This window comes from Rana temporaria, chromosome 10, assembly GCF_905171775.1.
Source record: "Rana temporaria chromosome 10, aRanTem1.1, whole genome shotgun sequence".
Lineage (NCBI taxonomy): Eukaryota > Metazoa > Chordata > Amphibia > Anura > Ranidae > Rana > Rana temporaria.
This window is the reverse complement of record NC_053498.1, coordinates 12,774,610-12,791,972: the sequence shown is the minus strand read 5'-3', so window position 1 is coordinate 12,791,972 and position 17,363 is coordinate 12,774,610. Positions and strand designations below refer to the sequence as shown.

The 17,363-nt window shown below is 43.7% G+C and overlaps 1 protein-coding gene across 1 annotated transcript in view; it reads left to right on the top strand.

The window, feature by feature from the left end:
- Positions 1–10,245, top strand: part of LOC120916338 (B-cell receptor CD22-like) — a 28,818-nt gene extending 18,573 nt beyond the window's left edge. The window contains exons 6-10 of the mRNA XM_040327248.1: positions 1,890–2,153; positions 3,668–3,782; positions 8,121–8,154; positions 8,277–8,351; positions 10,105–10,245. Of these exons, the coding sequence (XP_040183182.1) occupies positions 1,890–2,153; positions 3,668–3,782; positions 8,121–8,154; positions 8,277–8,351; positions 10,105–10,185 (569 nt within the window). The 3' untranslated portion in view covers positions 10,186–10,245. The remainder of the gene's footprint in view (positions 1–1,889; positions 2,154–3,667; positions 3,783–8,120; positions 8,155–8,276; positions 8,352–10,104) is intronic.
- Positions 10,246–17,363: the final 7,118 nt, after the last annotated feature.

Below are 17,363 nucleotides of genomic sequence, written 5' to 3'. Positions count from 1 at the left end.
TTAGAGCATGCGCACTGGGATATGTCCACGGACGGCGCATGCGCCGTTCGTAAAAACCGTCAATCACGTCGGGTCACGAATCATTTGCATAAAAAACGCCCACCCACTCACAATTTGAATTAGGCACGCTTAGGCCGGCACATTTACGCTACGCCACCGTAACTTAGGACGCAAGTGCTTTGTGAATACAGCACTTGCCTCTCCAACATTTTGATAATTTTTTTTCCCACAAATAGAGCTTTCTTTTGGTGGTATTTGATCACCTCTGCGGTTTTTATTCTTTGCGCTATAAACAAAAAAAGAGGGTAAATTTTGAAAAAAACTCTATATTTATTACTTTTTGCTATAATAAATTTTCAATAAAAAAAATGTTTTCCTTAGTTTAGGCCGATATGTATTCTACATATTTTTGGTAAAAAAATTGCAATAAGCGTATATTGGTTGGATTGCGCCAAAGTTATAACGTCTACAAAGTAGGTTATTGATTTATGGCATTTTTATTTTATTTTTTTACTAGTAATGGCGGCGATCTGCAATTTTAATTGGGACTGCCACATTGTGGCGGACACATTGGACACTTTTGACACTATTTTGGGACCATTCACATTTATACAGCGATCAGAGCTATAAAAATGCGCTGATTACTATATAAATGTGACTGGCAGGGAAGGGGGTTAACATTAGGGGGCGATCAAGGGGTTAATTGTTTCGTAGGGAGTGATTTTATCTGTAGGGGGAGGGAACTCACAAGGGGAGGAGACTAGATTTTGAATTTATTAATATTTTATGTGATAAAAGTTTCTGAGAATCAATATTTAAACATGGTAGTGTCGAGCACAGACAAGGTCAGTTGCAGCACATTACATGTATTTTTGGAGATCTACGTCAAGACAGTGGGTGGAGATATGTTACTTAAATATACTCAAGTGGGTGTTACGTTTGTGACAGGAGCTCACCACCTTTCTTGGAGCTAGTCTAAATGTAAATATGCTTAGCTTGGTTTTAAAAACAGTATAAGAATCCATGTGGTGTGAGTAGCTAGCTAGGGAACTCTGGGGTCTCACCCGATCCTGTAGGGCAGGGGTGCCCAACCTTTTGAAGAGCGAGGGCCACTTAAGCAACTTGGTAACCAGTCGCGGGCCACAATGAGCGGAGAGGACGGATGACAGGTCACGACAACTCTATAGGCCCTCCGATCTGCTCAGATAGAAGGGGATGAATTCACTTCTGTTTTTCTGATTGGAGGTAGGCGGGTGTAAACTGACACCTGTCACTCTATAGAGGTGAATTGAGGGTCCCATCTGGTCGGGCTGATCGTGTGAAAAGTGCCCAAGACTGCTTTCACACTGATGTGCTGCGGTTTACCCACACAATGGGTGCAGTGTAGGGAACCTGTGTCTGTCCTGTGGGTTAGCTGAACTTTGCCATAGACTCCGCCTGTGGCCAAAGCCGGCGCTGTAGAGGAAGCATCGGCTTATGGGGCTCTGCTCCGCAGCCGCTTTCTTCCTCTACCACCAGCTTCATTCACAACACTGATGCTGTGGTATGGCGGGTTGGGCAACCTGCGATCTGGGCTTGCCAACCCACCATTCCCAGCATTCACCGCTCTATCCCGCGCATGTGCAGTGTTGAAGGCGAGCGTCGCCGTCAACACTGCACTGTTGCCATCACAACGGCTGGCGTACTGAGTAGGTCACGCTCCGTTGTGAAGACATACACCGCCGAGTCACGTGACCCACAAGATATTTCGGGATTACAGCACAGCGCGTCTCCTGGGATTCTCATCACTCACTCCCACTCCCAGTTGATGGGTAGTGGTTTGATTCAGGGAAAGTTGTATTTTAGGGTGAACCTCCGCTTTAAGGAAAACATATTCTCTTCTTCACCAGATGCACCAATAGACGTGACGGTCAGCTTACCTGAAAATGAAGAGCTTTTGGAAGGTAGTGATGTGACTGTAACATGTTCCAGCAGATCTAACCCTCCTCCATACAGATATGAATGGTACCGTGGGAACAACAAAACTAAATTAGGATCGCAAGATCAGAAGATCAAAGTACTGAATGTCAGCAAAGACACGGAACCCTATACTTGTGTTGCAATAAATTATATTGGGAGAGGAGAATCACTACCGACACAGATACCTGTGCAATGTATGTATATCTCACTCAGCAGTAAGAAGCAAACCACAAGCTCATAATATATTATTTTACACATTTTAGGTATTTTGTAGATGCTGCTACTGGAGTTCTTGTGCTTCACCCAACAGAGGGAGCCACTGAGCTAAAGTGCACTTTTAGGAGAAGCAGCCCCAATGTGACTCCTTACACCTGAATCAAGGATGGAAATATACTATTAAATAAAACTGAACAAATCCTGGTATTAGACAGTATATTCAGCAATCAAGATAAATCTGGCATGTACTTCTGCATTGCCCATAAAGCCTAGTACACTTCGGGCCGATTGTCGGGCGCCATCGGCTGGTTCAATAGAAACCAGCCGATTTTCGGCCTTTGTGTACTGCAGCTGGTCAGACAGAAGCTGGCCGTTCGGGAGGCTTCTGTCAATGGGGCATGACTGAAAAGGGTCTGCCAATCGGCTCCTGATCAGCACCCTCAGCCAATAGTTGAGAACGCTGACCGGAGTGTTTCCCTGTCAGAATACAATAACACAGCAGGGGAAATCGTTGTACTAATGTTGAATAGCGGCTCCTCCGGAGCTGTCAGTTTTTTTTTTTCATTCAGCCATGCTGGGTTGAAGAATAAAAACAACCAGTGTGTACTAGGCTTAAAGGGGTTGTAAAGGGACAATTTTAGAATTTTTTTCCTAAATAGCTTCCTTTACATTAGTGCAGTCCTCCTTCACTTACCTCATCCTTCCATTTTGCTTTTAAATGTCCTTATTTCTTCTGAGAAATCCTCACTTCCTGTTCTTCTGTCTGTAACTCCACACAGTAATGTGAGGCTTTCTCCCTGGTGTGGAGTGTCGTGCTCGCCCCCTCCCTTGGGCTACAGGAGAGTCAGGACGCTCTCTACGTTGCAGATAGAGAAAGGAGCTGTGTGTTAGTGGGCGTCCTGACTCTCCCATAGTCCAAGGTAGGGGGTGAGCACGACACTCCACACCAGGGAGAAAGCCTTGCATTACTGTGTGGAGTTAGAGACAGAAGAACAGGAAGTGAGGATTTCTCAGAAAAAATAAGGACATTCAAAAGCAAAATGGAAGGATGAGGTAAGTGAAGGAGGACTGCACTAAGGTAAAGGAAGCTATTTAGGGAAAAAAATTGTACCTTTACAACCCCTTTAAGCTGGCCAAAGGTGTGCGATGGAGGTTAAATGTATGGATACAATTCACGTGTCAGACAATTGTTATTTGAAGTGACTGATGTATGAACACGTATAATTCAGTTGCCTAGGAAAACAAAACATCTACAACTTTTTCCTTGTGAAGGATAAACTGGGGATGTTTCCTGCTGTCTGTCGAGATATCAGATTTTCACCCAATCCAGCCTAATCTGTGACCACTGGGTGTCCATCATCTTATGTCTGCGGGTTCCTTTACCTTAAACCTATAATGGACTCCGTGGCCTGTGGTGTCTTGTTTTTTATGTAACGTTGCTCAACATTTGTACTTGATCATTCATTGTGCCTAATAACTTTCTTCTGCATAGACAACAACGCTGATGACTCAACGGGAAACCCGCAAACCTTTTTTATTTTATTTCTGATTCTGGGGATTTTGGCTGGAGTCATCCTTCTGATTGTAATTGTCTACTTTGTTTCAAGGTAAGTCAGCCAAGTCACCCAAGGAAACTACAGCCAGTTTTCAGTCCAAGCTACTTTTTGTCCTAATGCCTCGTACACACGATTGGTTTTCCCGGCGGACTTTTTACCGCCGGGAAAACCGAGGGGAAAGCCGAGAACCTGCTCGGCAGCTTTTCCCCCTACACATGGCCGGTTTTCCTGGCAGGAAAAACTCCAATGAGAGCTTTGGTCAGGAATCCCAGCCGGGTGTATGCACCATCGCAGGATTTCCCCATAGGGAAACTGCAGAGAAAAAACTGCAGAAAACCCGGCAGGAAAATAGAAGACATGCTCTAATTTTTCCTGCCGGGATTCCCGGCGGTTTTCCTGTTGGGAAAACTGCCATGGAGCATACACACGGCCAGTTTTCCCGGCCAAAAGCTGTCCTGGCAGTTTTCCTGCCAGGAAAACCGATCGTGTGTACGAGGCATAAGACACATTTGTGACCATAGGTCCTCATGTATGAAAAGAAGCACAATGGCCTGTTGGCCCCTAGTAGCCAATCAAAAGCTTTTCTATCTTACCTTCTCATATTTTTTCGTCCCTCTCATATCATATAACATAAAAACCTAAAAAAGTGATGGCAGAAAAAAGATTAGTCCATCAAGTCTGCCTGTTTTTTTTTTCTTCTTTGGTTTTTCTTTTTTTTTCGTCAATGCCCCAAGCATGTTTGAAGGCATTTATTCATTCATCCGTTGGGAGGAACAACGTTCTGACGTCACCGCGTAGTGCGCCAGAACTGGGAGATACGGGCTGCTGAATCGAAGAGCCGGCCAGCTTGATTGTGTTTTTTATATGCCTATATTTTACTTCTTTGATGTAAGTGTGCATTTTTATGTCACCTATTATTTTTTTTTAAGGGTTTTATGTTATGCCAGTCCCTTCTTTTTTCTATGTGGTGTATCCTGAATTGTTACATCGTATGAGACATCCTCTATTTAATATTGAGACTACACTGAGGGATATATCCTACCATTAGAGATTCTAGGCTGGGATATTAGCCATATGCGCATATTGATCTCCTATAATTTAGAGATCACATCCATCTGGTAAGCGGCAGTGTTATTGTTTGGTGGAGGTCCTGGTCCCGGAGCATGATGGGACTGTGACGTCATAAGAGGCCTATATAAATCATCACGCACCGGACACCCGGCATTACAGCGGGAGGAAGCGACGCGTCAACATAAGAAGAAAAGAAGAAGGCAGAAGACGGCAAAGAAGAGCGGGCTGCGCCGCCGCTAGTAATAGAGCTAAAAAGAAGATAGCGGCGGCCAGTCCCGAAGAAGGCACCGGAGAGCGAGCGGGAGAAGAACCGGGGAGCGCCGAGACGACAGCGGAGAGTGGAGAAGATGGAAGAAGACCCCCCGGAGAGCGGAGAAGACCCCCGGAGCTGACTAATAAATTATTTTAAAACCCTGTGTTGTGTGTTTATTTTCTTTTACACTTTTCCTGCAGGTGAATGGGTAGGGGTACGATGTACCCAATATTCATTCACCTAGGGTGGGGGGCCGGTATCTGGGGCCCCCTTATTAAAGGGGGCTCCCAGATTCCGATAAGCCCCCTGCACGCAGACCCCGACAACCAACGGCCAGGGTTGTCGGGAAGAGGCCCTGTCCTTATTAACATGGCGCCCCCCCTGCCCCGGAGCACCCAACCCCCCCATGTTGAGGGCATGTGGCCTGGTACAGCTCAGGAGGGGGGGGGGCGCTTGCTCGTCCCCACTCCTTTCCTGACCGGCCAGGTGGCGTGCTTAGATACGGGTCTGGTATGGATTGTGGGGGGACCCCCACAACGTTTTTTTGGCGTAGGGGGTTCTCCTTGCAATCCATACCAGACCTAAGGGCCTGGTATGCCCCTGGGGGGGAACCCATGCCAGTTTTTTTATTTAAAATTTGGCGTGGAGTTCCCCCTCATGATTTATAGCAAACGCCGCGGCTAGAATTGGCGGGAATCTAAGTCGGATCCCCGTCGCTTCTATGACAGCTTTTTCCCCATCGCGGCGAGCTGGCTCGGCGCTGGCTCCCGCAACGGGGCTCATAGGTAGTCAATCTCACCGAGAAAGGGAGCGATATTGACACAATATCACGGTCACCTACAGTAGGTAAGCCTAAAATAAGGCTTACCTATAAGTAGTAGGGATGGGCGAACGGTTCGGCCCGAGCATAAGTTCAGTCTGAACTTTGGTTGTTTGGGTGTTCTGGTGAACACCGAACAATATGCTGAGTTGGGGGAAAATTCGAAAGTTGCAGAACACTGTTTAAGTCTATGGGACATTAACATGAAAAATCAAAAGTGCTAATTTTAAAGGCTAATATGCAAGTTATTGTCATAAAAAGTGTTTGGGGACCCGGGTCCTGCCCCAGGGGACATGTATCATTGCAAAAAAAAGTTTAAAAAAACTAAAGTTTTTTTTCGGGAGCAGTGATTTTAATAATGCTTAAAGTGAAACAATAAAAGTGAAATATTCCTTTAAATTTCGTACCTAGGGGATGTCTATAGTATCCCTGTAAAGTAGCGCATTTTACCATGTTTAGAACAGTCTCTGCAGCAAAATGACATTTCTAAAGGAAAAAATAATTTAAAACTACTCTCGGCTATAACTAATTGTCGGGTTCCGCAATACAGATAAAAGTCATTGAAAAAAAAACAGCATGGGTCCCCCCCAGTCCATTACCAGGGCTCATCTCCACAACCCTTGCCCGGTGCTTGTGGGGGTCTGCGGGCAGGGGGCTTATCGGAATCTGGAAGCCCCCTTTAACAAGGGGACCCCCAGATCCCAGCCCCTCCCTATATGAATTGGTAACGGGGTACATTATACCCCTACCATTTCACACAAAAGAAGTGTCACTACCATGCATATAAGTCTTTAAAATTAGCACTTTTGATTTTTCATGTTCATGTCGCATAGACTTTAACGGTGTTTGCGTGTTCGAGTTTTTTGCCTGTTTGGCAAGTTCTGGTGCAAACCGAACCGGGTGGATGTTCGGCCCATCGTTAATAAGTAGTGAAAATATCTCCAAAACGTGCGCCGTTTAGGAGATATTTACATTATATTCAGCCAGTGGCATCACTGGCACATGCGCGCTAAAGGAACGGCCACCCGTGCCGGGAACGGCGGCTCCTGCGTGCATACGCGGGAGTGAGGTCATCGCAGCTCCGGCCAATCACATCGATGGAGCCCGCGAACCCGAAAGAAACTCTGGTGAAAATGTCAGCTGTCTCAGCGGTGTGCGGCCGCTGCCGGAACAGCTTTGTTCTAAGGTAAGTATTTTCTAATGAGCTAGAATGCCATGCATACTGGCTCATTGTGCCTTTGTCTTACAGGGGATTTTTCTTTTTCTTTAAAGTTTACAACCTCTTTAAAAAAAAGAATTTTAAATCGAAAGTTTTAATCCTGTATCATACACGTTGCAGTTTACATTGATCTTTTATGAATTTTTGGTTTAGGTATGAACTTATAGCCAGATTCAGGTACATGTGTGTATCTTTGCGGCGGCGTAGCGTACCGTATTTACGCTACGCCGCCGTAAGTCAGAGAGGCAAGTGCTGTATTCACAAAGCACTTGCCTCCTAAGTTACGGCGGCGTAGCGTAAATGGGGCCGGCGTAAGCGCGCCTAATTCAAATGAGGATGAGGGGGCGTGTTTTATGTAAATGGGTGGTGACCCGACGTGATTGATGTTTTTTACGAACGGCGCATGCGCCGTCCGTGTACATATCCCAGTGTGCATTGCTCCAAAGTACGCCGCAAGGACGTATTGGTTTCGACGTGAACGTAAATTACATCCAGCCCCATTCACGGACGACTTACGCAAACAACGTAAAAATGTAAAATTTAGACGCGGGAACGACGGCCATACTTAACATTGACTAGGCCAGCTATTTGTTCGACTAACTTTACGCCGGAAAAAGCCATACGAAAACGACGTAAAAAAAATGCACCGGGCGCACGTACGTTCGTGAATCGGCGTATCTAGTCATTTACATATTCTACGCCGAACTCAACGGAAGCGCCACCTAGCTGCCAGCGGAAAAATTGCACCCTAAGATACGACGGCGTAGGAGACTTACGCCGCTCGTATCTTAGCCTAATTTAAGCGTATCTGGTTTCCAGAATACGCTTAAATTTAGGACGGCGTAGATTCAGAGTTACGTCGGCGTATCTACTGCTACGCCGGTGTAAAGCTACCTGAATCTGGCTATTAAATTTATATTTTTACTTTCCCTTTAAGATAAGAAATAAATATTACTGCTAAACAGTAATGTTATTATTATTATTATTATTATTATTATTATTATTATTATTATTATTTTTCTATAGAACTAAAGCACGTCAGACATCATCAAGGCAAGAGGTATGTCTTTTAAAGTTAATGTAGGGTTTTTGCACATTTTGATTTTTTTTTCCTTAATTTATTTTTAATCAACCCAAATCTTAAGGGACTGTTTTTCTTTCTCTCTTTCTCCCCATTCCCAGAATTCACAACAACCAGATGCCACATATATGGATCTTGTGAAAACAGAGATTTCAAGTGATTATGATACTCTAAAGGTAATGAAATAACCAATGTATTTCATTTCATCCAAAGAAATATACAGGTGCACCAAACAGCAGAAATCATACTCCCCCTTTTACATTCAGCTGACTGTGAGGAAACCCGCTGACAGCTGAGGAGTCATCGGTTGTTAACCACTTACGGACCTCCCGCTGCAGGAATGCATCGCTACTTTGAAGAGGAATACCGTTGTTATGGTAGCAGCTAACTACCATAACCCACGGTATCCTCTTCAAGAGCGAGCAGTCCGCATTGCAAAAAATGTCCCGTTCATTGGGCAGCCAAATCTTCCGGGGGGGGTGAAGTGGTTAACTGGTTAAGCCCCGGACCATTATGCAGGTAAAGGACCTTGCCCCTTTTGCGATTCGGCACTGCTTCGCTTTAACTGACAATTGCGCGGTCGTGCGACGTGGCTCCCAAACAAAATTGCCGTCCTTTTTTTCCCACATATAGAGCTTTTTTTTAGTGGTATTTGATCACCTCTGTGGTTTTTATTTTTTTTGTGCTATAAACAAAAATAGAGCAACAATTTTGAACAAAATTCAATGTTTTTTACTTTTGCTATAATAAATATCCTCAAAAAATATATAAAAAAAGTATGCCATTCCAAAGAAACAGCTTAGGTTAAATGTATTAACTACTTAACCCCCGGACCATATTGCTGCCCAAAGACCAGAGTACTTTTTGCGATTCGGGACTGCGTCGCTTTAACAGACAATTGCGCGGTCGTGCGACGTGGCTCCCAAACAAAATTGGCGTCCTTTTTTTCCCACAAATAGAGCTTTCTTTTGGTGGTATTTGATCACCTCTGCGGTTTTTATTTTTTGCGCTATAAACAAAAAATAGAGCGAAAATTTTGAAAAAAATGAATATTTTTTACATTTTGCTATAATAAATATCCCCCAAAAATATATAAAAAAAATTTTTTTTCCTCAGTTTAGGCCGATACGTATTCTTCTACCTATTTTTCGTTAAAAAAAATCGCAATAAGCGTTTATTGATTGGTTTGCGCAAAAGTTATAGCGTTTACAAAATAGGGGGTATTTTTATGTCATTTTTATTAATATCTTTTTTTTACTAGTAATGGCGGCGATCAGCGATTTTTTTTCGGTACTGCGACATTATGGCGGACACTTCGGACACTTTTGACACATTTTTGGGACCATTGGCATTTTTATAGCGATCAGTGCTATAAAAATGCATTGGATTGCTATAAAAATGCCACTGGCAGTGAAGGGGTTAACACTAGGGGGCGGGGAAGGGGTTAAGTATGTCCCTTGTGTGTTCTTACTGTGGGGGGGGGGGTGGCCTCACTAGGGGAAACACTGATCCTCTGTTCATACATTGTATGAACAGAAGATCAGCGTTTCCCCCACTGACAGGACCGGGAGCTGTGTGTTTACACACACAGCTCCCGGTCACCGCTCTGTAACGAGCGATCGCGTGTGCCCGGCGGCGATCGTGCCCGCCGGGCACACGCACGGGAGTCGGGAGCGAGCGGGGGGCGCACGCGCGCCCCTAGTGGCGGCTCAAAGAGCCGACGTAGAATGACGTGGTCTCGCCCAGGAGAGCCGACCTGCCGCCGTAGAATGACGGCGGCTGGTCGGCTAGTGGTTAAACCTAGACTTCTAATATGCATGGTTATGCTAATTGCTAGAGAGTCATACAATCTGCTTTGTTGGTTGCCCTTCTAGAGAAGACTCCAACTTTAATCAAATAAATAATGCATTTATTTATTTTTCTCTACAGACATCATTCCCCCCTCAACCTGCCACTGAAAGAAGAGTCGTGCCTTCAGATAATCATTATGAAAATTTTCGAAAAGACTAAAGCCCCATACACACGGTCACACTTGTTGCCAACCAACTTCAAAATCGCCAACTTTTCTAATTTGTGTGACCGTGTGTACGCTCCATCGGACCAACTTTTTCGGGGTTTCATCCAACAAAAAGTTGGATCTGCAAACGGACCAACTTTTCGGCATGAAAAGTCCGATGGTGCCTTGTATGACTAAGTGTACAGCAAGCCAACCAACTTTTGGACAAAATGCAAATACGCATGCTCAGAACCAATGTTAAAATCAACCAACAATAGCAGAAGTTAACCAAAGGGTGGCGGTAAAGAGCAGAAAAGAGCAGAAAAACCACGTGATGTTGGGTAATTTTTAGAAAAGTTTGCAGAAAAGTCTGAGCGTGTGTATGCTATGGGTGTGGCAGGACAAATCAATTAGGAAAAAAATCCAAGGGAAAGTTTGTTGGATGTGTGACTGTGTGTATGAGCCTTAACAAAAAAAACTCTTGAGTTTCTAGGGATCTGCTGCCCTCTACTGTCTGAATTTGTAAATGCCCATAAATATATTATTTATGTACCTCCTGCCCCTAGTTTTTTGGCTTTGAAACCCCCAGAAGGAGGACGTGGTGAGAGAGAACATCTCAGCCACGTGTCCTGTCCATGTTGCTAGATCCTGGACCAGAGGAGACTATTTTGCAAGTGTTCCTATGGTCTAATAGCTTAATTGCAGCTGCTCAGTGTATATTTATATTATTGTGACAAACAGACTATCTCTGCTCTGTTTTTGTTATTTCACACACACCGTGCCATAACTAGGTCTGTGATACTACCGTGTTTCCCCGAAACTAAGACCTACCCCGAAAATAATACCTAGCGTTATTTTCTAGGAGGGTTACAATATAAGCCCTACCCCGAAAATAAGCCCTTGTTTAAAATGCTTGTAAAATCCTATAATCCACTCTATTACAGTATTATATAATATACAATGGGCCAGATTCACAAAGAGATACGACGGTGTATCTACAGATACACCGTCGTATCTCTGACGCAAACTGGTCCTATCTATGCGCCTGATTCATAGAATCAGATACGCATAGATAGGGCTAAGATCTGACAGGTGTAACTGTGTTACACTGTCGGATCTTTTTTTTTAATTTAAAAATGGCGCCGGGGGCGTTCCCGCTGATTTACGATAAATAATATGTAAATCAGCGAGATACGCAAATTCACGAACGTACGCGGACCCGTCGCAGTGTTCTTACGTCGTTTCCGTAGCGGTTTTCCCGTTGTATACTTACCCCTGCTTTCATCAGGCGCAGCCAATGTTAAGTATAGCTGGCGTTCCCACGTCGAATTTGAATTTTCCAACGTCGTTTGCGTACGCCGATTCACGAACACGCGCGTCGCAAGTCCCGCTCACGTCGAAACCACTGACGTCCTAGTGACGTCAGTGGGAGCAATGCACGCCGGGAAATTCCCCGGACGGCGCATGCGCTTTTAAATTGGCGTGGGAACGCGCCTGATTTAAATAGTACACTCCCCTAGCCGCGGAATTTGAATTCCGCCGGGGGAAATAAAGGATCCGCCGTCGCAAGTTTGGAGGTAAGTGGTTTGTGAATTAGCCACTTGCCTCCTAAACTTGCGGGAGCGGATCTTAATTTACGTAAATCGAGCAGATCTATAGATCCGCTGAGCTACGTGAATCTGGCCCAATGTGTGTGTTTCTGTAATATAATTGCGGGAAGAGCGGCACTATAACAAAAGGTATTTGGCACAATTATATTACGGAAACACACACATTGTACATTATATTCTACTGTAATAGTGTGGATTATAGGATTTTACAAGCATTTTAACTCACACTGGGGATTCCTGACAGGCAGGGAGAGAGAGGGGGAGAGAAGACATCACATTACATGGTAAGACCTACCCCGAAAATAAGCCCTACTGTGTCTTTTGTTGCCAAAATTAATATAAGATCTGGGCTTATTTTCAGGCAAACACGGTATGCGTAGTGGTAACCTTCCAGTATTTGGGTGGGTGAACCTGTTTATTCCTGAAATCAAGGGGCTATGCTCGGAGGACGTGTTGACTGAAAGCATTAGACAATGACTGACTGAAGCAGGCTTGAAATGTCTAAGGTCAGTCTGGAGAGATTCATCCTTGTGCAGCTAGTTAGCTATGGAAAAGTTCATCCATAGTGAAGGAGGAAGGGAGGGCAGGAGGAGAGGATGGGAGATGAGGATGGCAGGAGATGCAGGAAGGACCCTGCTCTTCACCGTCACCTGCTGCCCCACAGAGACAGGGTAAGTACCGGGCAGACAGCGATTGGAGGGGGGGTCACACTGGCAGCATTTAATGGGCACACTGGCAGCATTTGATGGGCACACTGGCAGCATTTGATGGCACAGTGGTAGCGTTTGATGGGCACAATGGCAGCGCTTGGCACAGCGTTTAATGGGAACAGTGGCAGCATTTGATGGCACAGTGGCAGCGTTTGGCACAGTGGCTGCATTTGATGGGCACTGTGGCAGCATTTGATGGGCACAGTGGCAGCATTTGATGGGCACATTGGCGGCATTTAATGGGCACAGTGGCGGCATTTGATGGGCACAGTGACGGCATTTGATGGGCGCAGTGGCTGCAATTGATGGTTTTTTTTTTCAGTTTGTTTGCACCCCCCCAGGGGATTTTGACCACCAGCCACCACTGGTTTGGATATATTTTTTTCTTTTACCATACCGGGTTTTTCTTTTTTCTTCCCAGGGTCAGTTACAAGAATGGTTCATCTGTTGATCTGTTCAGCTACACATCTCCTGGCCTGGGGGGTTCAAGTGCTTGGATTGTGCCTGTGTGTATATGAGTCTTCGTAAGAGCAGCCGAAGAATTAGAATATTGTTAATCAATAGTATTATCTGTGCTACTAGGTGCGCATGGGCTTAGTTTATACTTACAGTCTTAAGTATTCCTGGAACATTTATGGGCTTCAAAGTTTGGTTTTAGGATCTTCTAGATTGACTTTGACTAGGGCAGTGACTATTGGAGATCTGGCAGTTTTAGTGGTGAGTGTGTTTTATTACAAAACCATGGTCACATAGACTTCTAATATGCATGGTATTTCTAAGTACTAGGAAGTCATACGATGCACTTTGTTGGTTGCCCTTCTATAGAATATTTCAGTTTTAATCAAAAAAATTATGTATAGAAGACATTTTTCTTACAGCCATCATTCCCTGCTCAACCTGCAGATGGCGGAAGAGATGTACCTTCAGATAATCATTATGAAAACCTTCAGAAACAAGAATGAAAGAAACTCCTATATATCTATATCAAAAGTAACTATTTTGTTAAATAGCAGAAAGGAAAAAAAAAATGCTTCCTATGAGAGATCAGTGTTTTTTTTTTCTTTTATTATATACTTTTATTTTTTAATAATTGTATTATAAACAATAATTAAAGCGGAACTTCACCCAAAAGGACAAATTCTGCTTGTTTACATATATATATATATATATATATATATATATATATATATATATATATACATATATATATATGGGGTAGATTCACATAGAATGGCATAACTTTGTGCGGGCGTAACGTATCCTATTTACGTTACGCCTCCGCAACTTTTACGGGCAAGTGCCGTATTATCAAAAAAAAGTTGCGGCGGCGTAGCGTAAATAGGCCGGCGCAAGCCCGCCTAATTCAAATTGTGAAGAGGTGGGCGTGTGTTATGTAAATCAGGCTTGACCCGACGTGATTGACGTTTTTCCCGAACGGCGCATGCGCCGTCCGTGGAATTTCTCAGTGTGCATTTCTCCAAAGTACGCCGCAAGGACGTCATTGGTTTCGACGTGAACGTAAATGACGTCCAGCCCCATTCACGGACAACTTACGCAAACAACGTAACTTTTTCAAATTTCGACGCGGGAACGACGGACATACTTAACATTGGTACGCCGCACTTACGCCACCATATAGCAACTGATTCTAAGAATCAGGCGCATAGATACGACCGGTCGGACTCAGAGATACGATGGCGTATCTGGAGATACGCCGTCGTATCTCCTCTGAGAATCTGGCCCATAGTGTTTTTTTTTCTCAGACTTGCTTAAAAAAAATGTCTGACATCAAGTTTGTTTGAGGGGATACGTCTCTAACAAATGCCATTGGATACAATTAATCAATGAACTATTGTTGTATTTCATTTGACAGATGTTTTTATTGTGTCTGTAACTATGGTAAACAAGTCTGTAACCTGGGCAAACTATAGCATGGCTTTTTTGACATAATAGATAACCTATAACACGTATGATACCACAGTGCCATCTAGAGGGTGAATTAGAAAAGGTTTCTTCCATTAAAACTCAGTATTGCAAAAAGGGGCCACACCCATGTGGGAATGGTATATATTCCAAAAACAAGTTTGTCAGACATAAGCTGACAAGATGACTCTATAATGTTAACACCAAGGAAGGTCTGTGTCAGAAGACGGTTTTGTCTGATCTCCAGCAACTGCTTATAGAGTAAGCCTGGTTCCTCGTTGCCTACGGAGATTGTGAACACACTGTAACCAGAGTTTAGTAAATTTTAAGTGTATTTCTACTGTTTACAGGCCATAGGCTGCTTATTTGCTATGAAGCAGGTAGCATTTTAATTGTTATAAGTATATCTGTCAGTCTTGTATTGTATTCTTATGATTGTAATAGTTTTGTATGTACAGAATTTTTTATTTAGTAAAAGAACATTTAAACACTGCAGAGGTCTGAGCTTCCTTGCTTGTAATGCAAAGTAACCTTAGTAGATGAAAGCAAAACAGGGGGAGAACAGGTATCTGGTTTTGACAAGATACCCGCTCTCTTTTTTGTCCCCCTCGCTGCCTGCCAGGGCACATCACAGGTCCCAGAAGACTGCGGGACCGGTCACAAAGCATGGCTCACGCATTCGCAATAGGAAACTAGTTGTGATACCACAAGGCTTAACTGCTGGTTTCCTTTACTGAAGATGCCAGTGTCTGGACCATATTGAAGAATTGACTTAGGTGAGGACATCACTGGATCCCTGGACATATGATGCCGCATACACACAACCGTTTTTCTGGTTTTAAAAAATTATGTTTTTTTTTTTTAATGTCATTAAAAACGATCGTGTGTGGGCTTCAGAGCATTTTTCGGGTTCTAAAAAATGGCCAATTTTTTTCGAAGATGCTCTATTTTTTCACAAAGTTTTTAACGTTCTCATTTTTAAGGTTGTAAAAAATGGTCGTGTGTGGGCTTTAATGATGTGAAAAATCTGCGCATGCTCAGAAGCAATAAGACGGGGGCGCTCGTTCTGGTAAAACTACCGTTCGTAATGAAGTAAGCACATTCATCACGCTGTAACAGACAGAAAAGCGTGAATCGTCTTTTACTAACACGAAATCAGCAAAAGCAGCCCCAAGGGTGGCGCCATCCGAATGGAACTTCCCCTTTATAGTGCCGTCGGACGTGTTGTCACCGCGTTTTGCTAGAGCATTTTTTTTTCACGATCTTGTGTAGGCAAGGCCGTTTTATTGATCGGGTTGAAAAAAAATCGTTTTTTCTAGAGCCTGAAAAACTTCATTTTTTAGAACCCGAAAAACGGTCGTGTGTACGCGGCATAAGTGTGCAAATCCTTATATTAAGACCCCTTTCACACTGAAGGTATTTTTCAGGCGCTTTAGCATTACAAATAGCACCTGTAAAGTGCCTAAAAAATGCCTCATCTGCAATCCCAGTGCGAAAGCCAGAGTGCTTTCACACTGGGGCGCAGGACGCTAAAAAAAGTCCTGCAAGCAGCTTCTTTGAGGCGCTTTAGGAGCGGTGTATACACCACAAATGGGTTTTACATTCACATTTAAAGCAGAGTTCCGCCTTGTGGAAAAAAATTAAAAGTCAACAGCTTGGGTGATCACAGATTGGAATAAGGGGCCAATCCCAACCCCTGCAGGGGGCACGCGGGGAGCGTGCAAAGGGGAGGACATCTATTGACAACCTCTTGGTAATGTAGGTCCACGCTGTAGCCGTCATTCAGCTGTAGTGCGGATGGCAACAGGTTAATGTTAGGGTTATGATATTTTTGACAAAAAAGTGGCAACTTTACCCCCCTCTTCCCTACTCAGTCATTCCTGTATATTGTGTACCCTCGATGCAAGCTTACTCCTCCTCACTGCACTTCCCGTGTGACAGAACACCGGCGTGACGTCACTGTCTCCTCCTGACGTGTTGCGTCACAGGTCACGTGACTTTTGCAAAAAAAAAAAAAAAACAGTACACCTTACCTGTTGCAGATCCTGGCCCAAATTCTGAAAATCCTTCTGTACAGAATGCACATCATTCTGGGACAAATGATTTGTGCCAAGGTGCACAACAACATCAACATTGCACTCTTCGGTAGGTTTTTTGACAATTTTTAAAATGCGCCTTTTAACAGCAGCCCCAGGCAAACACCTAACTTCCTTTGACACTTCCACATAATTTACTAAAGTAACGCCTCTTACAATTGAATCACCAACAAGAAGATGACTCCTCCTTTTACACCCGCCTGGTTTGCAACCTCAGATAAAACAGTTACTTTGGTTTATGGTCCAGGTTTATGGTCCACAGGCCTTAAGCCCGAATTTCCGAGCCCAATTTGAGAGCTGGTTCTCAAATTTTCCGATAACAAATGTTCCGACCGTGTGTCAACGCACACAAATTCGACGCATGCTCGAAATCATTGAACTTCATTTTTCTTGGCTCGTCCTAGTGTTGTACGTCACTGCATTCTTGACGTTCACAATTTCCGACAACATTTGTGTGGCCGTGTGTATCCAACACAAGTTTTAGCCAACATTCCGTCGGAAAAAAAAATCCACGGTTTTGTTGTCGAAATGTCCGATTGTGTGTATGCAGCATTATATATATATATATATTTTTTTTAAACGTGAACATTTTCTTGTGTTTGTGTGCAAAAAAAAAAATAAGAAAAAAAGGGCCTTCTTCCAGCGTAATAGTTCCCCTATTTACCAACAGAGAAAATATAGTATAGTGTGAAACAAACCCATCCAAAAGAGGAACTCTCATTTCCAGGATGTTACAGTAAAAATTAGTTGCAATAAAAAATAACTGTACAGTACATATGAAGTAACACTGAAACTGTCTAAGGAAAGGAAATGATTGTTATCATTGAATATGTTCACCAACAACAAAACAAAT